The sequence below is a fragment of the Ischnura elegans genome, chromosome 10 (genome assembly GCF_921293095.1).
Source record: "Ischnura elegans chromosome 10, ioIscEleg1.1, whole genome shotgun sequence".
Taxonomy (NCBI): Eukaryota; Metazoa; Arthropoda; class Insecta; order Odonata; family Coenagrionidae; genus Ischnura; species Ischnura elegans.
The window spans coordinates 4907973-4935020 of NC_060255.1; the positions used below are offsets into that span (position 1 = coordinate 4907973).

Consider the following 27048-nt stretch of genomic DNA (forward strand, 5'->3'; position numbering starts at 1 on the left):
CAATGTGATACACATTTGAATTAAAACATTACATTGACAATCACTTTCAACAAATAAATTTGATAAATATAATTTTTAATAGCGTCTCGGAGTATAGGTCTAAGAATGATGTGCAAAATTTTCGGTTAACAGTTTTCAGTCAAATAGTTATAATGCCATATAATTGCTGCAAATAAACATTTTAATAACATTCATGCCTTCATGCATCAATTTAATGTGATCATACCAGTCTTAGCCGTGAAGAAAATGGAAAAAATATATCAAAGCGTTGACCGAAAATTTCGTACATCATTCTTAGATTTATACGTTGATGAACACATAACAAAGACAAAAAAGTGTCAGTGTAGAGAAAGTAAATTATCACAGCCGTGACCATGGATAAGGATGACGCAACACTGATTTTAAACTTACAGATCCGAAGCCCATGTGATGCACCAGTGGGTCAATGGAGTTTCCAGGTGGAGACCAAGGTCAAAGAGGGCTACGGACGCACTAGACTGTTCAAGCACCCTGAAAAGATCTACCTGCTGTTCAATCCATGGGCTAAAGGTAACCATATGACACGGGTATAATATAGCCATGTGCACATGCTAAAATTCGTGAGCGCATTCAAGTTACGATTTCCCCCACGCATACCCAACGAAAAAAATTCGAGTGCGTTCCAAAAAATTGATTACTTCAAATATGAATGCATTACCATCAATTTTATGATATTTAGCATTCTAAAAACTGTTCTGATATTGCATCAAGTTCAAATAATAGTGATGCGTTTGTTTTCAAATACGTAACTCGAAATTTCATAATGAAAAAAAAATAGGGCTGACGTTAACGAGGACTCCATTGAAAGCCTTTGATTAATACGGGAAAAAATCGTCGAGTACAAATACTGCGTCATGAGGCACAGTTATGTAGCGGTTTCTAATAACTTTCTAAGTTTGTAAGTTACCTGAACAAATATCTTCAATTTTTAGCTTATTAAATGTAATTAAAATACTAATTGAAATTTTCTCTAATATGGAACACACATAAAATAGCAGCATTGGCGATTTAGAAGCTGTTTTTTTTAGCTAGAATTTCCATCTTTTCGGTTTCAAATTTATTTTCAGAATTGTCTCACTGAGAAAATTATTCTAAAAAAATGCACAAAAAATGTAAGACACGGTTTCCAGCGTTACTTTGTGGAACTGTTTCATGTTAAAAAAAATACTATGTTATATTCCACACTTTATTTCAAATGATAAGACCTGGGTTTCTGTAACCTGGTGATAGCATGATACGCAGAAACCCGGGTCGTACCATTCGAAATTAAGCGTGGAATATAACAAAGTATTTTTGTTTTTAAAATGCACAAAACTTTGAATTTTTGACGATGTTTTGCGGCCGCAGTCAGCTACCTATATTCGCATCTTTCTCTGCAGAAAACCACCTCCCTTTCCCAAAATCACTCTCTCCAACACTTTCTCATCCCTTGCAGGTGATTTGGTGTACATGTGTGAGGAGAGAAAACTCCACGAGTATGTGCTCAACGACATCGGCAAGATCTGGGTGGGCCCTTATGGGTCTGCCAGGGGCAGGCACTGGGTGTTCGGCCAATTCGACGACTGCGTCCTTCCCGCCTGCATGCTGATGCTTGAGAGGACGAACATGTCTCCGGCCAACAGGGGCAACCCCATCAAAATGGTTCGGGCCATCTCGAAAATTGTGAGTTTATTTCGCAATATTTAATAATTAAACACAAGTCCATCGACATTCATAAACCAGCTCCACTGCGAAAATGGAATAAAATTTTAATAATAAGCCTACAATTTTTGAATTCCTTTCCTTGTCTTCAAACCATTAACTTCCTGACAATGCGTCTTAAAAATTGTAAAAAGTTTTAGCACGATTGATCGTAGATATAACACATGTCTAAATGTATTTCACGTGTAGTAAACATGTTTTCAATCTTATATGCCTGTTATGCATTGTAAAATTGCCATCATCATCATCACTGGTCAACAATCCTAGGATTGGTTTGACGCAGCTCTCCACTCAGTTCTCCTATCAGCTAATCTTTTCACACCTACGTAAAATGGCCATTAAACACGAAAATCAAATCAACTCTTCGAATATGAATAGCTCTATATCGTGCTTGCGAATGATTTGACATTAATAAAGTCTCTTAGGTATCAATGCTTGATAAATTTATCTTGAGGTAAAAACCATGTACAACAAAAGTAAACTGTGAATATAAATAAGACGTTCTTTTCTGGTCTCTCAAGTTCAAAAATACCTTAATAGAGCCTAATGCTTTATACATAGGGACTGAATGCCTGAGGCTGATATTGATCCTTTCTCTGGAGACAAAGGATATTAGAGAAGGGGAATATATTTGAGTACAAGTTTGCCCTTTCGCATATATTTGTGAAACAACACTTTCGGCCAAAATTCTCCAGCAAAGCATGAAGCATGAGCGACTCCTCGTGGCTCGAGGAAGTCTTGCGATACATTCCCACTGGTTGGGCGCCGTGAGTCGACCGCTGTTTTCACCACATCCTTGGACTCAAAATATTGCACACTACTCGTTTAACAAGAATGCTAACCAAGAACCACAAACTGATTTGGGCCACTGAAATAGGGAAGGTGCGTCAACTCGGGGCCGTCGTTATCTTCATTAATTCAGACCAAAGTCACCATTTTCCTCACAACAACTTTTACCATTTTTAAGGTTAATAAAATATTTCACCACTCAATATTTCTCTGTAATACTATTATCGTATATTATACTGTTATCGTACTATAAATTCTTACAAACACGAATAAATAATTACAACAGTATTCTTTTCGACCTGTGATAATAATAACATTTCAGATACAAAGACTTTAGGCGAAGTGTAAAATGAATGAGATAAAATCCGGCAGCTTGACAGTGGATGTTTTTTTTTCAATTACGTACGAGCTTCACTTGATTTATCCGATTTAACGCCTGTGGCTTTATTCGGGGTGAGTTTTACTCTCACCTAACCATACCAACCTCCTGGTTAAATCACTGAGGGAGTGATTTGATGTCGCGTTAACTCATACACGAAAGCTTTTCCCCAGTTCCTGCACATAGGGAGGTTAGGAGCGAGGCCAATACAAATTGGCTTTGAAAAGACTCAGACCAAAATCTCCAACGCCTTAATCATTCGATGATGTCACTCTACTACTATGTGTTTTTCGCAGGTGAATTCGAACGACGATTTGGGCGTGTTGATGGGCCGATGGGACGGAGACTATGCCGATGGCACGGCTCCCTCTGCATGGACTGGATCAGTGCCCATCCTCGAAGAGTATTTGCGCACCAAAAAGGAAGTGCAATACGGCCAGTGCTGGGTGTTCTCCGGCGTAGTGACCACAGGTTAGAGGTCATAAAACACTCAATTTTGAATGGGGAGATATACGACATAATATTCATGTGATGAAATCCAAACCACTTTGTCAACCTAAATACATCGCGATATTTGGTCACTATTTATTAGGAAGGAAATTTTTATAGGGGACTGCTAAAACTTAATTCACTACAACGTAAGTACGCATATTTGGCATTTATGACCCAGGCCAAGAATTGTAATATCCTACAAATCACGTGGCGTTAAAATTATGAAATCAATTGAGAACTTCGTTATTTTTGGGACAATCGATAGACATCACTATATTCTTCTCACTTTGATAAAATTCAGATATTCAGGGTAAAATTTCAAAAATTCATGTTATTTTCCTTTGCCGACCACGCTTTTGCATTGTGTGACGTATCGTCAAGGCAATACCAAATTAGAATATTTTCATTTTCTTATAACTTTCCCATCATTTAGAGGACCTAAATATCTAAATTTTCATTTGAGATGCGAAAATGAAATACTGAAGTTTGGTTTAATGTAGGCTTCATAAAAACTACTTCGGTGGTGAAGTCACTTATGCAGTGACTCATGTTATCCAAGAATGGTCGAGGAAGGCTAACTATATAGGGTGCGACTCACGAGTCGACTATTGCCGACTCACAGAAACTCGTAATAATTCTCAAATTCCGGCGCGTAATCGCTTGTTGACTTGTGTCACAACAGTCGGCAACACACATAAAATGGAAGACGAAAGCCGCGACACAAGTCGACGTGTTTCGATGAATGGAAAGCACCCATAGTCAAATCAACGATTAATAATGGCATCATGGGAAAAAGCACTTTTTCGTTACCAGGCTATGAAATTCTATATTTAAAAGTTACAAGGTTAACTAACTTGTAAGTAACGATCAATCACTTCAAATACACAGCAGAAATTCGGTAGCTATTCCCATTACATGTGAAATTAAATGCAGTGTACATTTTATGGGAATCCCTGATAAATATAATTACAGTTAATGAATGATTACAGATTGATTTAATGATCTTCCTTACCTCGACCATCAAGGAGTCCTTTTCGTAATAAGATTACTGTCAACTTTTAAAAGTAAAAACACCAACATCATAGGACCCTTCACATAAAATTAAGCGCATCATTTCAATCGTGTGTACTTTCCCCCAACGTTAATGAAATAAAATGTGATAATTAGTTCAATGCGATAAAACCATTTCGATCGTCATGATTACTGGTTGATTACCGATTGACATACAGGCCTGCCTTTCGTTATACCTTTAAATTCGATTTTCGGTCAAAATAACATTGGTTTTGCGAACTATTTCGAGAATGCTGAATATTGTTGATGTGCGTTTTCAGTTTGTCGGGCCCTGGGAATACCGTCTCGGGTGGTGTCAAACCTGGTGTCGGCGCACGACGCCAACGCCTCCCTCACCGTGGACAAGTACTACAACGCGAAGATGGAGGAGATCGAGGACGACCCGCACAATCCGATGGGGGAGGACTCCATCTGGAACTACCACGTGTGGAACGACGTCTGGATGGCAAGGCCCGATCTGCCCAAGGGATACGGAGGCTGGCAGGCCATCGATGCCACCCCACAGGAAACCAGCGACGGTGGGTTATGAGAGAAACGGGCTCACGTATCGGTTGCTGTCCTCTTTTTTCAGATTCCGATACGTGCGTCGGCGCTCATGGCCGACGAACCTTTCCTCCTCTCCGACGGGATGCGTTTAAAAGTCAAAGTGATAAGATCCCACCTGAAGTTGCTTGCTGTTACAGAGGAGAAAACGACAGTGACGTTTCGTTCTGAAGAGGTGTCTTCATTCAGAAGGGGTGATCGATCGTATACACCTTTTTAGGCACTTAATTGGTGAGGGCTTAACCTTGTAGAACTCCATTTTAAGTGCGGAAAAATAACAAATTTTGTTTTTCCCCGCTTAATATTTAATCGTCAACTAGTTTCGATACAGAATCATTTTCAAGACTACTATCTATCCTTGAAAATAATACATTGTATCGAAATTAGTCGACGATTAAATGTTAAGCTGCAGAAAGGAAAGTTCGATATTTTTCTTCACTCACCTTCACACGCGCCTCTGACAAGATTACCATCAGAGGCGACTCTAAGCGGTGGTTTATATACACACACATATTTACATACACATTTATCTCAACGATCGCTCAGTGTTGCCTCAGATGGTGGTATTGTCAGGGGCCAATATCAGGAAGGTGGCCCAGGGGGATCGATCCCCCTTATAAATGACGACTTATAAACGACATTGACGTTGTTATATAAATTTGGAAGGGCACCAAAGGCAATAAATATATATAAATGCAAGAGATCCCACAAAATTGAAGGCATAGATGAAATAAACACTCCCACGTGTAGATTCAAATTTTCGGCCGTTTCTCTGTCTTCTTCGAGGAGACAAGTGAGGACTGAAAGGATGACCCGAGGCTGAGGAGATTGGGATAAGAAAGTGGGAGGGAGAGAGAGGGGAGTGCTGGGAAGAGGGAGGGGAAAGAGGAGAGTGTCATAGAGATTAGAATCCTTCTATGCAATACTTGGCCCGCTTTCTACATCGGTCTCACCACCGCTTCACTTAACCTCCGGATGAATAACCATCGCGCCTCGTGCTATCCTTCCTCCCCATCTGCCTCGCTTCCTGTCCCCACCCACGCTTTCCCCATACCAATAAAAATATCAATAAACGGCAATCCTTCTTTACTTTTTTTCTGATTCTTCTTTCCTTCATCAAATTTCTTTCTTTCCCTTTCCCATACCGAATAAGAAATAGCGACACCACCAACAAACAGCAATACCTGCACTGCACTAGCTGTCAGCCTTCCCACACAAAACAAGCCCTCCTTCCTTTGCTCTCCTTCTATACGAGGCCGTAGAATTTGCAACAACTCTGACTCCCTGGACACGTCTCTAAAAACGCCAACACCAGTCTCTTCTTCGTCGAGGACATCCTGAGGGCCTTCGGTATAAGAAAATCCTTCACAAATCCTGCGTGGCGTGCAGGCTTTGAATAGAATTATTTAAAGCCTCTTCCGTCTTCTTTCTAATAACATCACTGCCAGAAAAATCTTCACTAATTGCCCATACCTTCAAACCTCGTGTCGGCCCACGACGCCAACACCACCCTCACCGTGGACAAGTATTACAACGTAAAAATGGAGGAGATCGAAGACTCCATCTGGATCTACCACGTATGAACTCTACTCATAAGTAAACTCTATTCATATGAATCCCCCAGAAAAAAATTGATTAGATCCTTGGAATGTGGCGTGGCTGACAAAAAAATCTGAATTTTGATGACCCACCGATTAAATTTCCATTGATTCAAAAATAGGTATCTCTCGTTTTCTCTTTTAAAAACAGGATTCTACCAGTGTGGTCCAGCATCACTTGAGGCAGTCAAAGCTGGAGCAGTGAGCTACAACTACGACGTACCCTTTGTCCTCGCTGAGGTCAACGCAGATTTGATTCGCTGGAAGGAGAACCCAGCCGTGGAGCTTGGATACGAGAAAATAGATTGTCATAAATACCAGTAAGTCGAAATGTGATACATAATAAAATCGCACACAAAATCGCGACGGCGTTTACATTTAATATAACACAGCAACACCAGCTTCAGGGATAAACAAAGTTGAGACTTCAAATTTTGTCCACTTAAAATTTTCCTCCCAACCCTCATATAAAGGATTATCTCACGTAAAATTCATCCCTTGCTTGGCAGAAACTACTTATTTCCGCAGACTATACAAATTTATCCACAGTTCTAAACATATAATTATCGAGCGACATTGTGCTGCGCTCTAATACAACTATTTCAATATTTTTTTCGTTATTGTATTCTCCTCTGTTCTCAAAAGGAGATCTCAATGTGATTATGCTGTTAAAAACTCACTTCACTGCAGCTCTTTCGACTTACCGTGACGAAATAAAACCAAGATAGGTGACATTCCTCAACATAAAAAGCAAAGCTAAGATGAGGAGGACGCAGATTATTAACGATACATATAGAATTTTAAATGTAAAAATGTATTTCCTTACACTATTCACTATAGTTGATACAAATCGCTGTCGTTCAGACAAAATGGCCAATCATTCATGGACAAAAATGTGTCTGAGAATAACCATTGTCTCATAGTCCCGTAATACAGACGAATTTCCTTCCCGAATTCTCGTATTTGGTATTTCTAAAGTTTTCTCTAAGCACTACATCTTTCTGTAGAAAGTAGACTCTGCTTATTCTTTGTTTTAATAGTATAATAGTTAAACCATGGAAAAACTGAATTCTCTTATGTTTTTTCCAAAAGAAAATACTTTGTGAGGCAGTAACCTGGCCCATTTATGTTCACAAAGAATTTAAATGCAAAAAGCATACTACACGCGAGTTGACTACCGAATGGGACCTGGCTCCACAGTATTCGTACGTTCTGTTAAATAATAAAATTCTATGGAAAATCTTTTTCACGTGCCATGCATCACTAGTTTCTTACTGCGTACTTACCGGCGCGTTAATTTTAACTGTTTTCCTGACTGCGTTGCAAATTAAAATGGATAAAGAAATATTAAAGAGAGAAAAATACGCTTATCGTTTCCAATAATAATGTATTCCTACCTCGAAGCGCATAATTTTGTCTAACCCAAAATAAATCAATGTCTTTTCAGCATTGGCCGAGTAGTATTAACTAAGGCGCCATGGATATTTGACCCAAACGGAGATATGGATAAAGAAGATGTAACGGACCAATACAAAGCTAAAGAAGGTAAGAATCCAACCAAATGACGATAAGCAGATAGAATTCCGAGACAATAATTTTAATGGGTAATCGAAATATCTGATTTTCATAACATTTCTTCGCCTGAAAAATAAGCATTTATTACTCACATTTTTATAATTTTATCATTGGCAAAAATTGTAATGAACATTTTTGGGTTTCTGTGAGCAACAAATACCTTAACTGCTTTGTGTAAACGCTCATGCTGATAGCTATTCGACTCCCCAAAGGACGCTTCAAATGTATTTCAATGAATTTCAATTCACTGATCAAACTACTAAAAACAGATATTTTTAAGGCATATCGTTGCATACGCTTGGTGGGTATTTCTTCTGGGGCCCTCATTTTATCCTAAGGTCGTAAAATAATCTGCGAAGTCATACAGAAAAAAACTCATTTCTTCATATCTTGTGCAAATACTAATAAATTATTTCAAACACACACATTTTTGTTATTATAATGATTGCCCATATTATAAACATTTGAAAATCAACTGTTTTCCCTTCGCCCTTCTGAACGGGAAATTTTGGTGCTTTCTTTTAAATAGGGTAGTTTCCTTCATCAAAGAAAACAAAAGGCATTGATGGCGATTCGTTACCCACCATTAGTGTATTCATAATACACAAATTATTTGGTTTTTGAAATACCGGTTTAGACGAATGGCAAGGGTCAAATTTTATCCTCATTTGAAAAAGGCCAGATTGGCGCCCATGCGATTCCACTCCACGTGACGTCACAGGGACCTAGTTTCTACACGAGAGGATAGGAGTTATGCATCGTCAGAGGCTACCAATGCATGCATGAGTCACAGAGCTCAGGGAAACATGTCTTAATAATCACCTATTAAAACTGGCTAAGGTCGGAAAGTTTTCTTCGCTTGATAAGGTATTAATAAACCTTTTTTAAGCCATGCGCTACCAGACAGGAAGGTACTCAGCTACCCGTTAGCATCCTGCGTCCTATCAGCGCTCAGAGCCTCGATCAAGGTCACCTACCAGGCGGGAGGGGGAACCAGAAATGCGTCGTACGGACTTTTTCCCTTCATTCCTACTTACGCGTCGCGTTTTCGCGCGCTTGAAATTTTTCACTTTTCATTTGATGGCGAAAAATAGATATCGTCATTTAAAAATCTAAAAGCGTGAAATACGTACTCCAGGAGTAATAATCTTTCGATTTAGGCAATAAAAAAATAATAGGAAACCACCCTATTGCTGTCGTATTACAAAATATTAGCTTAGAAAGTTAAAATTGTCAATTTCATCAATTGCTCTCACAGGTCTATAACGTATTTTTTCGTTAATTTTCATAATATATCCCCGCACTATTCTTCAGGGGCATGAATGATTTTTTGAATGAATGTGTTTTCGTTTTTATTTAATTTCAAACGGTGTTTTCAGGCACGGAGGCGGAGAGACTGTCCCTGATGAACGCCGTGAGGGGAACTGACAGAGCCAAGCGGTTCTACGCCATTCCCAGCTCCGCCACAGAAGACGTCACCTTCGACTTGGAGGAACTAGAGAGGGTCCCACTCGGAGAAAACTTCAGCGTGACTGTGGTCATTGAGGTATTGAATTCAACCTTAGATAATGAAACATACCGGCTTGTGCAGCTTACACATTTGAATCCGCGGAAGTTGTGGAAATTAGATCAACACGACTTGGAAGTCCTGTCATTTTTTACGAGTTTGGCATCGTTGACCACGAATCAAATTTAATTCATCAAAAGCTTAAGGTTCAAGTGCAGTATATCGTATATTTGAACTCGGGATAAGCTGTCAAACGTCACTCCGCTTTTATTTACTAAACGCTGCGAAATTTCAATTTTCTGCTTAAGTAGCTGCATCGTTCTGATTTTGAATCCGCATGTTTGTGATCCATAGAGTTGCGCTTACTACACTAAAGTGTCAACACACCGTTTAGTAGTCTTCTTTCTAAGGCTCTTGGAGCAGAGCAGCGGCCTTTTCGTCATGACTGTCGCCTTAACCCATTTTAACTCAATGTTGATTCTAAGTAACATCAAAAACTTATAAATTTTCAGGAAAAAATTAAACTACGTGTTGTTTTGTGCTGTAAGTTTTAATGGCGAAATACGTAGCAGCCACAATAATGATGACTGATGAGAAAATTTTCATATTTTAAATATAAGAAGTCTTGGGACTTAATTTCTCCCAGAAGCAGCTAGAAAGTTAGCAGTGCTAGAAAGGGCTAACTTAGTCTCCAAAACACTTCATGCTGTACAAATCATTTATTCCAGGGAACTTACGACAAACGATGGCCTGTTTATTTATTTCTTAAGGCGATACATCACCTCCTCTAGACCAGTCTTTTTATGTGAAGTAATACTCGTTCGAAACTTGATCCATCATCTTGAAATTTAATAAGGGTGAACAAAATTACTGCCAACATTTGCCTGTCTCTCCAATGTAAAATATTTACCTTGCTATTTGTTTTTAAATGCAATATTCACATTCCGGATAACAGGCAATTGCTGAAAAAGGGCTACTCTGTCATGAAAATATGCAGATGAAATAATTAGTTTAAAATGAATGATAAGACACCCCAAAACACAAACTACGGCCAGTCAAGAAGGAGCGTTATTTCTTACTGAATGAATCACCCGATAATGTCCTCTTATGCATCATCATTGTCCTCCTCGTCCACAGAACAAGTCCAAAGAGCCCAGAAACGTGCAAGCCTTGCTGTCAGCGGGAAGCGTGTTCTACACAGGAGTGAAGGCGCACTGCGTCAAGAAGGCGTCAGGAAGTTTCACGATAAAACCCAACTCAAGTAAGTTGCACATAAGACATTTCACTCGAATTGAAACTATTAATGACCAAATACATGGCTTGAATATCAGAAGAATACAATAATTCCAGACAATTTTAAATATATTCCAGCAGAAAGATACCAACGCCGGTAAGGCTACGAGAAAAAAATTCTCCGAAACTTGTTTCTCGATTGACTTAGTAATCATCCATAGGTAGGACAATAATAAAAGGCGGTTAGCACCTATTCTCTTCCAGAGGGATATTTGGCGAGTCAATCGAAGGATTTGGGAAAATGCAAATCTCCCAGCGGAGATTTGCATTTTCCCAAATTTACTTAGCATAAGGATTTTCCTGTCTTCGGAATTTTTCAATGATACCATTTTGTAGCTCATTTAAATTATTATAAAAGAATGACCAACTGCTAATATCACTGACTGCGTTCTCTAATCCAGTCAACAATCGCCAATATCGTCAATCAAGTCGATATTTCTTTTACTAGGTATCACAGCAAAAATACATTATACTTTAGCTTTCCTTTCTCATCCCAAACACCCAGACAAATAAATGTCTTCAAGGGTCCTTAGATTCTTCATACAGCAACCTCCAATCGTCCACTCTTCCTCGTGGAAACACTCCCAGCTACATATAAAATGTATCTTAGATAAAACAACATCGGTTTCATCCCCCTCTCGTCTTGTAATAATGCATCACGATCGACGATTAGCTCTAGTTCTTAATCGATAAATATCCAACATTTATTTTTTCATTAAAGAACATGTAGGTAATCATATAATATATTTTTTAAGAATCGAATACGGGTATAATGCGAGTTTACTACGCAAAATAACGATGCACAAATGGCATAGAACACTACACACTTCCTAAATTACTCGCTGACCGACGTTTTTTAAATCATTTTAAGGCTTCAGTGCTAAACAGCATTGTATCTCGAGAATATAGCGACAGAGGCAGGTGATAAATAAAAAGCAATATCGAAAATACCAAGCATATGCTACCGTCAACTGGTGTAACTTCAGCCCTAACTTTTCATGATTTCTAGGAAACAAATAAACTTATATAATTTTAAAATTAATTAACAATGTATATTGACTGGTTACAATGACTAACACATTATGTATCATCAATAAAATGCTGTTTCTGAACCTCTACAAATTTTTACAACCAGGATTTATGCTTTTAAAAATTAAAAAAGTTATCATTTAGCGGCCTCGATGGCAGCGGAAATAAATCCTCGCCTACCATACCGAAGGTCGCGGGTTCGAGTCCCACCTTCTAGGACATGGGTGTGTGTGTGAGATCGTCTGTAGTTGATTGTGTAAACTCCCGATGTAAAGGCCTCATTGTGCTGTTTTCATGGGTAATTGAAATAAATAAATAAATCTTGAGTTGGCGTCACTTTGGCCCAATCTAATTAACGCATACAAATCCAGTTCTGAACCATGAGTTGGAGGAAAGATACCCCACACAAATATCTCTCTAATCACTATTTTCAATTGCTCCTAGATTTTAACATCTAAATTTATTATTTTCGGGTAAAATGAAACATAAAAAAGCAACATTCCTGCCAGGAAAATACATATCTTGAAATGTATCAATGTATATATAACCAGTTAAAGTCCAAAATTCCTTATATTCTACGGAACTAAAACCAAAACTAATTTACGAGTGAAGCCAGCTCTGCTGCCATTCGAGTGATGCAAAAACTATAAGTCGATAGCACATCGCCAATGGCAAAATACAGAACTACGAATCTCTTAACGTCTCTGAGCCAATGTTATCTACGAAGGGCCACAGTTATCCCAGTTGACCGTACATATTTTCCTCAGCTCCTTTAGAAAGAGATAAAATCGATGGAGTCCCGAGCAGCAAGGGGATGTGCACCCTTTCACTAGAAGCGACACAGCCCTGAATGCATTAATGAAATCCTTTCCGCATCTTTTTCAGAGGAAATTTTACGCTTGACGGTGACGCCAGACGATTACCTGGACAAATTGGTGGAGTACTGCATCATGAAGATATACGCCATCGCGACCGTCCAAGAAACAAGGCAAACTTGGGCAGAAGAAGATGATTTCCAAGTACTGAAGCCCGTTATCGACATTAAGGTAACCTCAGAGATCTATTTCCCTCACGTTAATTTGTGATTCGAATGGCCCCATTCCATTCGCAATTCAAGCTCACTTTTAGTTTAATTTCCGCTTGGACTGACGAATAACTATTAAGCATTCATAAAACATTTTATCGAAATAGTCTTGTTCAAAATATTCAATAAATACACGCTTCTACCTACCGAATGAGAGACGGCTTCTCGCCAGCTAAAACTTGTCTGCATATACTTTCAGGCTCCAAGTGAGGCCAGCGTCAACAAGCCAGCCAGAATGACTTTTACCTTAAAAAATCCTCTCAAGAAGAAACTCACCAATGTTAAGTTCAATTTCGATGGCCCGGGCGTGACAAAATCGAAATCCATTGAACACAGGTAAGAGAGCAGTGGCGACTGTCTTCACTATTGTTCCACATTTACATCGCATAGCTAAAAGAGACTATTGTAATTCTATCAATTCGAAGGTAAAAATTAATATTTGAACGAAACCACAGACATTAACAGCAATTCCTAATTTTAATCGATTATATCATGAGAAGTAAAATGAATGAGTCACTTTTCAGTGGCTTGACTGTTGCTATGAGACATGGTCTGGTTTCAAACAAATACCTGAACTTGTTTATGCAGAATTCTAGGTCAAGTAGTGCCCTCCATAAATAAGCAGGTACAAAGAATTTAAAATACTGAAATTACCTAGAATGCAGCCGCGAATACTTGGAAGAAACCCACCTGTTTACCCCTTTACATAGTCAGTACCCCACACATGGCGAGTTATTTCCAGGGTGTGACGGTAGCAACCGACCCAATTCAAGTTCGATTCATGGTGAATCATGAAGTGAGAAACCATACCAACTATCTCGTCCCTAAAAATATGAAATACAACCAAATGAGCCTCGGATACTCATCGAACGGGAACCGTCTGCAAAGGGCGGGTGTAGTTCACGGCAGCGAGGTCGGCAAGGTCCTCGGGGTTGTCAACATGCGAAATCCTTGCAGAGACTTATCATCAGCAGCAGCAAAAAAGAAAGGAAAAGAAGGCCAAGAAGCTGGAAGAAGGCGGCAGCAATAAATGTAGGGACGTGGAATGCGAAGACAATGATGAGGGCAGGGAAGTAAAAAATATCAAAAGGGAAATGGATAATGGGAGGATATATATCTTAGGACTCTGCGAAGTGAGGTGGAAGGACAGTGGGGACTATTGGAGTGATGGGTATAGTGCTACTTACAGTGGTGGGGAGCGAGAGGTAGCTTTAGCATTAAACGGGAAGATGGAAAAGCGTGTGGTAGGTATAGACCAGATGAGCGACAGGATACTGGTGTTAGTAATTGAGGCACGAACCACCAGCCTTGTGGTGGTTCAAGTTTACATGCCCACAAGCAATAATAGGAAAGATAAAGTAGATAAGGCGTATGAACTGCTCGAGGAAATAATTAGAGAAACTCAGGGTAAGAAAAATCTGGTTGTGATGGGGTATGTGGGACGCTTCAGTATGGGAAGGGAGGGATGGAAACAAAGTGGGAGAATTTGGATAAGCAATGCGGAACGACAGGGGCGAGAAAGCAGCAGAATTTTGCAAGAGAAATTAATCATTCATCATAAACACGTGGTTCAATCATCATAAAGAGCAAAGGTACGCATGGAAAAGTCCAGGAGATATGGGGAGATATGAGAGAGACTACAGAGATTATGTAATCGTGTGAAAAACTCGCGCAGCTTCCCTGCAGCGGATGCGGGTTTAGACCACAACCTAGTGCTCCTGAAATGCAACGTAATATTCAAAAGACTTATGAAAGTTAGGAAGGCGAGGAAATGGAATGCAGAAGTGCTACAGGGGACTATGGGGAGAGATTATCAGGAACTAGTGGACAATAGTATCCGGGAGATTGGAAGTACACAGACTGTAGAGGAAGGGTGGGATAAAATAAAAACGGGAATAGTCAAAGCGGCGGAGAAGTCAATTGGCTACGTTGACAGCAGAAGGATAAAGAAGCCATAGATACCGAAGAACATGATAAGGGAAATGGAGGAGAGGAGGAAGTGGAAGAACGTGGACACAGTACAGGGCAAAAGAATGTACATATAGGGAACTAAATTATCGATTACGACGTGAAACTAGGAGGGCAAGGCAGGCTTGGTGGAAAAGACAGAGTGAGGAAATGGAAAAATGTTTAGAAGGATGGAGAAGTACGCCAAGGTTAAGTCGCTAACGGGCGGGAAAAGAGGGCAAGCCATGTCCAAAATTAAGGCAAAAGATGGAAGAAAGATACCTGAGCGAGAAGAGGTACAGAGCAGATGGAAGTGATACGTGGAGGATCTGTATGATGAAAGGAACACGCCAGAGAGATTGACTTTAGAGGAGGAAAGTGAAGTGGAGGAGGATAATCTTGGGCCGGGGATATTAGATTCGGAAATCGAGAGAGCCCTTCGTGATATGAAGGCTAGAAAAGCTATGGGCGTGGACAATATCCCATGTGAGCTACTGAAGAATCTTGGGAAGGATAGTAAGAAAAGATTTTTTCGAACTAGTACGTAGGATCTATGAGGAGGGATGTTGGCCGTAGGATTTCGTGAAGACGGTTCTAATACCGCTACCGAAAAAAAGAAAGCTGTGGAATGCGGAGATTAAAGGACCGTATTAGCTCAATATCGGACGCGGCGAAAGTGGTACTGAGGATATTGAATAAACGAATGGAGGCGAGGGCAAACAAGTATTTGGGCGATGTTCAGTTTGGTTTTAGAAAAGGGAAGTCAACTCGTGAAGCAATAGCGATAATTAGGTTCCTCGTGGAGAGGAACGTAGAATATGACCAGGACGCGTATGCTTTTCCGTGGATTTTGAAAAAGCATTTGATAGAGTGAACTGGGTTAAGTTAATGGATAGGTGTAGATTGGAGGGATAGGCGACTGATTCGCAATCTGTACATGGCCCAGACTGCGCAAGTGAGGGTAGCGGACGGAGAATCTGGGTGGGCAAGCATTGGCCGAGGAGTACGACAAGGTTGTCCTTTATTGCCGCTGCTTTTAACACATTCGCTGAGGAGATGGCAAGGGAAGCGTGGGACGAGTTGGAAGCTGGAGTAAAAGTGGGAGGAATGATGTTTCACGCGGTAAGGTTCGCGGATGATCAGGCGCTGATTAGCCAGTCTGGAAGGGGACTGCAGGCAATAGTGGATGCGTTAGACGAGTGCCGCGCCGCGAGGAGCATGGGTTGAAGATTAATCACAATAAGGCCAAGGTTATGCCGTTTTGTAAAGCAGCACGAGTGAGGAATACGAGAGCAAAGATAAAGGTGGGTGGTGAAAAACTTGGGCTGGTTGAGCAGTTCAACTACATGGGCATATAATGAAAAATGGATACAGTGATAAAATGGATACCTACAGTAGCATAGACATCAGGAAGCGAATTGCACTAGCAAAGGAGGCGTTCATGAATAGGAAGGAGCTTCTGAGAGGTTTGCTATGTAAGAGTTTATGGAAAAGGTTAGCGAAGAGTCTGATCTGGAGCGTAGCGCTTTATGGTGCAGAAACATGGACACTTAGAAAGAAGGACAAGGCAAGATTCGAGGCATTCGAGATGAAGGTGTGGCGAAGAATGGAGAAGGTGAAGTGGACGGAGAGGAGGAGAAAAGACGAAGTTTCGGACATGGTGGGTGAGGAGAGGCAGCTTTTAGATGAGATACGAGAAACAGAAGTTATACCTTTGGGATTTTGGGAAGGTATACTTTTGCGATACGGGATGTTTGCCCCTTCGTTGCTGCTTCTTTGCCGTCATGTTTATATCAACGTATTCGGCCGTTTCTGTATCGCTGATGGAAAGTTGCCGTAATTTAAGGGGCAACGGCCTGTTCTGTGCTAGCTGGGTATGGATGGAGCGAGTACTTAGCGGGGAAGGGGATGTTCAAAACAGTGTTAGAGGGTAGAATGTTGGGTAAACGAGGGAGAGGAAGGAAAAGAAAAGGAGTTTTAGATAGAATGAAATGGAGTAGGCCTTACTTTGAACTGAAGAGGGAAGTGCTTGATGGAAGGGGCTCGAAGTGCTCGAAGAATTCTTTAAAAGTACTCCATGGAAACCTACCTTAATCCGTAGAATACTTTAATAACAACCATTAATGCCACCATGTGTTCCATTATGGCAGATATACCCTAAAAATACCCTGCGATGTGCGACTTGCATTCAGGGGTAAAAAGCCCAAAATAGTTCATTCCAAACATTCTCGAGCAAATTCGAGGTAATTTTCTTATCTTTATCTCATCTTTACCACCAATTTTTCCTAATGGAAGCAGAAGTCCCTATCCTGACGTAAATTTTATTTTTGAACGGTGAACATAGTGAATACATCTTAACAAGTCAACGATAAAAATCATTTAACTCCCATCACTGTAAATCAAAAGGCAAATAAGTGTAACACTGTTTTTTGATGGTAAAACTGTAACTGTAAAAGGTAATTATATCGCAAAAGTGGAAAATATTCATCCAAAACTCTTTTTCAGGGATATTGGACCTTTGGAAACCGTGGTGCTGGAGCAGACTTTCGTTCCTACGAAACCTGGCTCTCTCAAGCTAGTGTGTACTTTTGCCAGCAAGCAACTAATTGACGTGCTGGGAGCTGTCACTTTCGAATGCCTTGATGAGGACGAGGAATGAACAACAATCCGCCATTTATCGTAATATCACCAATTAAGCTCAAGCATTGAAATTAAATACTGTTTTGATGTATGAAACGTACTGTTTAATTTTCTAAACAACAATTGTTCAGCGATACAATGCTACAGCTGTAAATGATCACAAAGACAATAAACAATTTACCAACGAAAACTTAAACAATATTACTACAGCCCTGATTTCTCCTATCACTTTATGTAATACGACGGAAGTAGAAGGACCCAACCAAAGAAAGTAAATAGACAAACATAAACACCGCTCATCACCAGTATTTTCCTTCGTCGGGTATTGGGAACTCTAGCAAGAGTTCTAACAGGCGTGACTTTACTCCTCTTCTTAGGCGTAACTTCCTTGGTCATGCATTGACCTAACTTAAAGTATTTCTTCTCCAAAATGACCGTGACGGACGATGTCTTCGCGGAGCAGGCAACGTCTTTCCGATCTACCTCCATATCGGTTGCACATTTCGCCTCCCGATTGATACGAGTCCCGCCTGAATACAGATTAGCGACGTGAAACCCGGATACCGAGGTGCCAACGTCGACCTTGACGGTTAACTCACTTGACCATCTCCGGAGATCCACGTTAGAATCTCTCAGCCAATCCCTGACCACTCCCAATGAAAGGTCACCAAGTGGTTGAGAAAGATGTACACTTTCTTCCCGGCATTTCCCCTGACACCTTACCGGCTCCCGGGAATGAGGGATTTTTGAGCTCGATTCTTTGAGAGGCCGTAACAATGGCCTTCCCTTCCGGATCTTCAACTTGGGCAAGGTCTTCATGATGCGACGGCATTCAACGCATAGCTCGCGGTGGCTATCGGAGACCTCGAGTGATGGGGCAGAAGATACAGTCCGCGGCTCAGCATAACTGAAGGATGTGAAAACCTGGCTGACGTTACTGGTACCATCCCGGCCACAGCATTCACAGACGACGTTTCTCACTGGGAAAGGTAGACGACCCTTTCCGAGAGACCCTAGATGACCCTGGCAGGGCACATATTGGGGCAACTCAGTCGTGAGCACCAGACGCTCACCATTTCCCCAAAGTTCTCCTAGGTTTCTGCCATCCTGCCTGCGTGGTAACGCAACGTATCTCTTCGGGGAGGGCTCTTCAATTTGACTCCTGTTAGGACCTCCTTCTCCACAAGCACCACCAGTGGTATAAATGGGAGAACTGCATGGATAATAGCCTCTTATGTCAGTCATACCAGGCCTTTCCAAAATTTCTACATGGGATTTACAAGAACCCTCTTCTACATGATCCTGAGATGTTGCATTTGACGTATCTTCTTCTAGCCTTAGTGTGGCTTCACCATCTTCTTCTCTCAGCTGACCCTTCCTATCGCTACATTCATCCTTCCTGTCAGATGCTAAATTTTCTGGTGTCATTTGATAGACATTGAAAATTATTTGGTTGTTGCCTTCCTGAGAAGAATTCACCAGAACCTCCTCAGTCTTTTGCACAGACGCATCCATGTTTTCACTCTTCAGTGTTAGAGAAACATTGACACTCGCATCTGCATATTGTTTCTTTGAATCAGTTAGAGTCTTAGGTTCCTCAGAATTATTGCTCATAAAGGAGTCCGTCAAAAAGTATTTTGGGTTGGGCATTAAAGGAAAACAGCATGTTGTAAATCTACGACGTCTAGGACGGATTTTCTCTTTCCGCCTGATGCACGATCTTGCCCTCAACCTCTTTGAAGGCAAAGGTTCATCCTCCAAATTATCTATAAGACTATGATTTCTCAGACACTCATAGCTTTCTCTTTCCCCGGCATTACCCTCAGATGCTGCCAGCCCCAATCTAACTGGTTCCCCAGAACTCTGGCTCCTTTTCCTCCCAGATTGCTCACATTCATGCACCGTTGGCAAAGGAGAACCCACTTGAACTTTTGCCAAACCATCAAGCTGACTCGGCCCATTTTCCCTATCACCTGAATGGGAAGGAGCCGATGATACACGGCTGCCTTGTCTCTGGTGATCAGCAGACACTGTTACAGGCCGGCCTACTACATCTTGAGCACAATTTCCATTTTTCATTTTGTTCTTGGATGATTCAGCTGCAATAGTGGCAGTCAACCCCCGTTGAGGTACTGTTGCATCTCTGGCCTTATTTGGTGTGGTTTTTGGCCGTAATTTGGTTTTTTTCAAACAAGCATCAGTGGGAGTGCAGTTGGGTTTCTGGTCACCCTCAGCAATTTTGTTTCTTACAGGTGTTCTAGTTTTCCTGGGTGAGGGATTTCGAGATGGATGTACAGGCGGTTTTGAATTGGCGATCGTTGAAGATTGTCTGCAATATTTCAATATTTTGAGATTTTTCATAACACAGGATGGTAAATATTTATACTAGCTCTTTTCTAGTTATGCATTCTAAATTTTTTAATGCCAGTTTGACCCATGCTATTAATCAAATTATTCTGTCCAAAAGAATAATAAAATTAGCTAGCTGAAAATAACAAAAACTACTGAAATCTTATACAATAAAAACTAATTTTTGCTACTAATGATGCAGTGTTAACCAAATATTTCTCATTTACAGATGTAGTTGTGTAAAATTATTATGGGTAAACCCTCCTGACAGCAGGAGTGATAAGGGGAAAAGTCAATAGACGCAATAGACAATGCTGTGTTAACTAAAGTGGTTGCAATATTGTGCAAACTCAAGGAAGCTGACTATAACCACCAAAAAAACACTTTCCTGGCAGCATTTTATGTAGATAGAGTTAATTATTGCTGAATATGTTTTCCAAACATATTAACTGAAAAAAAGTTAGAGATAATCAGTCCTGTCCTAAATTTTGAGTACAATCCCAGCCAACATTAGTCTGGTCCCTTGAAATTGCATCGAAAAAATTAGAAAAAAACTATCAGAAAAATCAGCAGAAGAATCAATCAGCACATTCTAGGAGGGACAGGAACGTACGTCGAGGGGCCTTCAAACCCCAAAATATCTCCGTGATGGTGACTGCCATCGTCACATCTGCTTAGAAGATGACCATCTCAGGGATACATATCCTCAGACTTAGAACCCTAGAACACAAAGAAGACTTAGAACCTTAGAACCCTAGAACCTTGTGCCACAAAGAAAAAAATGTCTAGTCTGACTAGTCAACGCGGAATGAACCCGAAAAACAATCACCAATCAACTCACCGCAGAAGCCTCCGTAATAAAAAAATTTATATTTGCTGAAAGTAACTTGGTGTGAACTTGAAAAGATAACTTCTATTAATGGAATTCCTTCATAATTTTCTACCCACAGATACACTAAGAATACCTATTATTCGAAATGAGAGTGTATTTAAGAGTTTCACATTGCACGAATAATTTTTCAGAAATGGATATTAATAATGAATGCTGCGAGAGGCTTTCAGGTTTAAAATTTTTCAAAAAATCAGGGGAATTTTGAGATCAAATGCCTGTGGAGGCAAGCCACAATAACCAGGGTCATTTCAGTGATAAAAAACAGCGAATTTAACTTTCAGTTTTGTATACATGAGATTTATAGCTTATTCAATGAAATTTTGGGATATTCCATTAGTGCAAATTCAGAGCAAATAACCAGTACAGGATACCCACATGCCACCCAAGCCCTACTCTATGCAAATTTCCGGCTAAATGCCCAATGCGGGATGCTGCTTATGTGAGTGCCAACTTCCCACACAGCACTTTTGGCACTTGAAAGAATTGAAAACATTTGCCATAAAGTCTGCATTTCTCCATAACACAGCCAAGAAAATTTTGCATGAAATTAGGCAATTCTAGAGGAAAATTATGGATTAAACGTCTGCAAAAACAGGCCCAACTGTTTTCAAATTGTATTTCCTAAATCAGGTACAAAATGGACAGAAAGCAACGGACAAAGGGAACTGACTGAAGGTCACAGCTTACCGTCCGCATCAAAATGATGTGCCACTGTACTTTGCAAATTTATATCTGGACTTCAGTGCATGCCATAATTATGAATATTACGTCATTTTACAGGAAATTTTATTCTCAATTCGGATTTATTTTTTGTTTGACAAAAAATTCAAAAATCAAGACACACGAATGCAATAAATGACTCCGTGCACCATAAAATTAGCCATTTTGTCAACTTCATGAACTTTTCAACTCAACCTAGGCAAAACTACTGCGTCTACAACATTCATCTTCCACAATAAGTTGCAAACATTATTTTAAATGAATGAAATGACTTTTGCATATTTTAAAACGTATATTTTTTTGTAAAATAATGAAAATGTTTAAACACTATCTAGTCCTACCGTTTACCCAGAAAGAAAAAATATTACACATTATTCATTATTATGGCATGCACTAAAGTCCAGATATAAATTTGCAAAGTACAGCGGCTCATCATTTTGACGCTGACAGTAGTGTTCCTGGGTATTATGGAATGAAGAAAGCAGAAACCTAGAAGGAGTGACTGTTGTGGAATTTAAATATGTTGCTAAACATGTGACCTTCTTTTGTCCACTTCCCATTATCCCCTTCACTACTTGATTTTGTGTTTTTTGTTTTTTCCACACTACTACTTCCGGTTACCATTTTTATATGTGTCTATGTATTTTGTCGTGCTGCAATAAACTCTAGCAGTCCTATGGCATCCTGCGTCTTATTGCACTCCCAACAGTGACCACATCAAATGACCAGGTCCACACATTTGAAGATAAATGGATCATACACACAGAACCTTGAGTCACAAGACCATACGAGGTATTCTACATCAAAAACTGTTTTCTTCGAGAAACTTCCTTCCCACTTTGTTAGCCTTCTCCATTCCTCTATTTTTTGGGAAATATTTTTTTTAATAGACTAAACATTACATTTCAGCCTAGAATTCATCCCAAATTTGAAATCCAATGATGTGACCAATTTTTAATTTAGATACCTCAATCCCTATTACTCAAGAAAAATGTTTCCATTACTGGAGGTTTAAAATAAATTCTTTCCATATTGCATGACTAAAACATAAAACTTCATTGTTAAGGAAGGTGAAATGCATATAATTAAATTAATTGTTATGCACTAAAGTCCCAACAAAGAATTCAATCATAACTCAGAATGAAAATTTTAATGTTGGCAGTGAAGCCCAATTAGGAAATTAGGGTGATATGTATAGCATTAAAAACAAAATGCATTTTCTGAAGCAATGAAGCAAATAGGATAAATTTTAAAATACCAAAGCACTTAGAATTATTCCATGCTCTTACTCCAGCCCCAGAACAAGAAAGTCAAGGACGAAACATTGGAAATATCTTATAAAGACAAGACAACAACAGAAGAGCATCATGCAACATGTAACATTAAGGAAAGGCTTAGAAGAAAATACAGAATTCTGAAAATTTCTATTCAAGTGTTTCTCTTCAATATAGATGACCCCACCATACACTCAAATCATTAAACCTTTTCAACCCGACTTTCCTGATGCAGATAGGCACTGTTCTCAGTGCTGGCAAAGTAAAATAAACAATCAACGAATGACCTTTAACCCTTGAACGGCTAGCGTGCCCACATGGGCACAGCTGCAGTGGTCTAAATAATTTCGTATAAATGCCGACCCAAACATTATATAGCATGCTGTTTTCACCAAAAATGATCACAATGTATCACTTTATTCGGTTCGTGTGCTTACGGTCAGCATTTATTCCATCAGTTGACTGTGGCAGGATAGGTATTCTTGCTCACTCTGTTCGAGGAGGCAAAAGAGAAAAAAATGGCTATGTGTCTTCAGTAAATGCGATTTTTTTCCTTTTTATTTATTATACTCGGCTAAGTATTTAATCTTATCCCCATAATGAATGCTGCCAACTTCGGTTTCTTTTGCCAGCGATGTGATATCTTTTGTATGAGACAAGGAATTTGAATTTATTTTTGGGTGATCCCATATGGGCACGCTAGCCGGTAGCCGGGGGTGTCTTTTTTGGCAGGTGTCCTTCACTACAAACGTCGTTATTGGGTCTGCTATCAAATAATTTCAATGTTATACGCTAATTTTTTGTCAATCTTTCATTTTTTTTCTTATGTCACTCAATTTTAACTACTTCAATATTTTTGCTGTAATTTTTCCATTAATTTTTAATACAAAAAATATATTTTATACTATTCAACACTTTTATTCATGGTGCTTGCATTATACTTTGCTCAACTATCTAGTATGAAGAATGATAGGGCTATTTTCTACCACTGGTATACATACCCAACAATCAAGGGCATGGTGGAAGGGGAAAGGACGTTTGATAAATACAATGATGAAGCTAATGGTGAAGCGTTTTGTATCGCGTATAAAACTTTGAAATAATAAAAAGTAGATTGAACCTTGATCACATCGACCTCATTGAACTCGTGGTCAGATTTTCCAACTATTGTAAGTCCAATCCCTGGTTGTAAGTCGCAAGGAGACAATCAAGGTGAAAGTTAACAAGCAACCATTACAAGCTCCGTCAGTTTTAGTTTTGAAAAGGTTGGGGGAGACAGCAAAATGACCGAGATGTACGCATAGGCACGAGATGACGTGTCATCCGCTGAGAATATATTCCTCCAAATGAATTTTGCTGAATTTCCAGTAAATTCCTAGTTGAGGTGTCCGAAATGTTCATGACGGAAGAAATTTATTTTTCTGTTCTATTCAATTCTATTCTGAGTGGTTATTGCTGTCTGCAGGAAGAGAATATTTGGGAGAGTGGCGATGATGTCCGAAACACTGTGGTGTATAATGCCATTCACAAGGTTGCAAAATATAATGAGGGTTTTTTACTGTGCAGATAATAATCACTACGATAACAGCGGCAAAATGTGCGCACTTAGGCCATTCATAAATATGATAAAGTACGTTTGTTTAGAAAGCTATGTGCCAACCCTCGAGCTAAAACAAGATGAATCCATGATAAAATATTTTGGTAATCATGGCTGCAAACAGTTCATAAGGGTAACCTATAAGTTTCGGCTTAAAAATATAGTGTTTGAATACTCCTCAAGATTACTTAGTTGACTTCAGCATATAGCAGGGATTGAGTGTTGAAGAAAAAAATAACTACCATAAATTCGTAGCTAAATGCTCTTCCTAATTGCTTATCATGTTGGGCAATTTACTAGAGCAAGCGATAAATCTATTCCATTTATTTTGACAATTGGTTTACTAGCTTTCCTCCTATAAGTCAGTCTCAAGAATATGAGGGTACTGGAACAGTTCTGAGAAAAAGGATACCCAAAGGTATCCCATTTATCGAAAAAAAACAGCTATCTAAGCTGCTCCCATGCTTTCGCACGGGAGAAAAAAAGGGAATATTGTTGTTGTTAGATAGATTGACTATTCCGTAGTGACTGTCAAGTCACCTTGCCAATGTGTACACCCACTCACAAAGGTCACGAGATTCCCACGTGTTACCTCAAAAATGGCACAAGTTAGGCAGCCAGCAGTGGTCTCTAGCTACAATATTTAGATGGGCGGAACTGATCTCACGGATCAAAATATCAACAGGTACCGGAATGTTATCATAGGAAAGAATGGTGATGGTCCACACGAAGCTATCTCCTTGATGCTGTCATTGTAAAAGCCTGGATCTGCACGGAAAATTCTGGTTCAAATATACCACAGTAAGCCTTTAGGCGAGAGATTGCACAAGTGTTTTTGTAACGAAGATGTGCCTTTCCCAGACCTGGTGGTCGTATTTAACATTCCCAATCAAGTGCAACTATTCATAGAAAGTGTGATGACATAAGGTATGATGGCAGAGATAACCAATTTGTCCCGTTCCATAGACGCAGATGTTCTTATGAAGAATATTCTTCCCGCGTGCGCTCAGAATGGAATGTGTTAAGTGCCCAGGTCTTTGCCTTCAATGAAATTCTGACTATCATACTCGGCAATTGAAAACCCAATATATAGTATTCAAAGACTCCACCAGCAATTTAGGAATAATTTTTTAAATAAACTCATTGATAACGTGTTTTTTTTCATTCAATAACTGTTTTCAAATCTGAGTTTTATACTGTTAAGTTCTTTGGACAGACAAAAAAAAACGTTTACACCGAAAAAATAAAGTATAATGATTTGAAATTACTTCAAATTGCCAAATAAAAGAAGTAATAAAGGTAAATGCAAAAATATATGGCGTATCTAGCAATAAAAATGAGAATTATGATGGTTCGAGCAATTCTTCTGCAGAATGCAGACCGGTGGCCAGAACGGCTAGTGTGCCCATATGGGCACACCCCCTCCAGCAAGAACGAATCAACAGAATTTTAAAACTAAGAGTTTACCTGAATCCTTGCACAGTAATTAAGCTGTTTTTAACGGAAAAACAAAATAAAACTCCGAAAAAAAACTGCTATTTAAGGGTTAAATCTTGAGAGCAATATTGCTGAATTCGCAAACACAAAATGGACAAATTGAAGAAATTGTAACTCCATAGATGACACCACATCAGGAATACTTATAACATATAGCATCACTTAAGCTTAGAGAAATAAATACTACAAAAATATATCTGCCGGACAATGGTGAGTCGATAACATGCATATAAGGAAAGAAAGATTGTTGACTGATGACTCGATAGACTGATGTATGAGCATATGTATACATATATTCCACTTCAGATCAAAATAAATATGGACAGTCATATAATTAAGCATACAATTATCAGAGATGATGAACCACAATAGTTCGATGGAGAGAGCATCTGCCCACAAGGGAATATAATAACATCACCCAAAAATAACATGGTAATTCCTAACACAAAGAGGAAGTTTTTCTACACCCACTAAACTTAAAATATTTACCTTTAACTCAAAAATCATAAGAGCTTGTTTCACTGGCATATATTTTACAACATTGTTATGGTGTAAGCTAATTACGTACATACTTATTTAAAAGATTACATGACTAAAATAGGCTTTCGTGCAAGACATGCACACGCTTCCACCCACGGAAAAGGATTACAAACCATCTCAAGTCAACCAAGAGAATCATAAAATTTCAATGTTCAAAGGGAAGTCTACGAGAATAATTCTCTTTCACAATTGTGTAATAATTGTGAATAATTCACTTTCCTTCAAAGGCACGACAGATGAAATTGCTTCTCTTGCAATATATGGCAATGCCATTCCTTTGGCTCTCCTTAAAAGTTCAACAGGGATCATGACCCCCCCCAAATTTTACCAAAAATTTTTAATTTTTATTATTTTAATAGTTTTTGCATCCTTAAATGCCTAAAATTCTTCAATTTTATCTGTTTTCAAGAATAAAAATGAAATTTTAGGGTATTTTAAATAATTTCAGGGCAATTTGACAAGGGTATTTTAATTAATAAATGGGTATTTAAA

The 27048-nt window shown here is 39.3% G+C and overlaps 2 protein-coding genes across 4 annotated transcripts in view; one reads left to right on the top strand and one right to left on the bottom strand.

Annotated features, from left to right (window-relative positions):
• Window positions 1-17877, top strand: part of LOC124167376 (hemocyte protein-glutamine gamma-glutamyltransferase-like) — a 32661-nt gene extending 14784 nt beyond the window's left edge. The window contains exons 5-15 of the mRNA XM_046545396.1: window positions 414-549; window positions 1475-1701; window positions 3205-3379; window positions 4732-4989; window positions 6764-6932; window positions 8060-8157; window positions 9567-9733; window positions 10832-10955; window positions 12902-13062; window positions 13300-13436; window positions 17553-17877. Of these exons, the coding sequence (XP_046401352.1) occupies window positions 414-549; window positions 1475-1701; window positions 3205-3379; window positions 4732-4989; window positions 6764-6932; window positions 8060-8157; window positions 9567-9733; window positions 10832-10955; window positions 12902-13062; window positions 13300-13436; window positions 17553-17706 (1806 nt within the window). The 3' untranslated portion in view covers window positions 17707-17877. The remainder of the gene's footprint in view (window positions 1-413; window positions 550-1474; window positions 1702-3204; window positions 3380-4731; window positions 4990-6763; window positions 6933-8059; window positions 8158-9566; window positions 9734-10831; window positions 10956-12901; window positions 13063-13299; window positions 13437-17552) is intronic.
• LOC124167375 overlaps window positions 17769-27048 on the bottom strand; it is a 30727-nt gene continuing 21447 nt past the window's right edge. For all 3 annotated transcript variants that reach the window (XM_046545394.1, XM_046545393.1, XM_046545395.1), the window contains exon 4: window positions 17769-20016. In XM_046545394.1, coding sequence (XP_046401350.1) covers window positions 17913-20016 — 2104 coding nt within the window. In that variant the 3' untranslated portion in view covers window positions 17769-17912. The remainder of the gene's footprint in view (window positions 20017-27048) is intronic.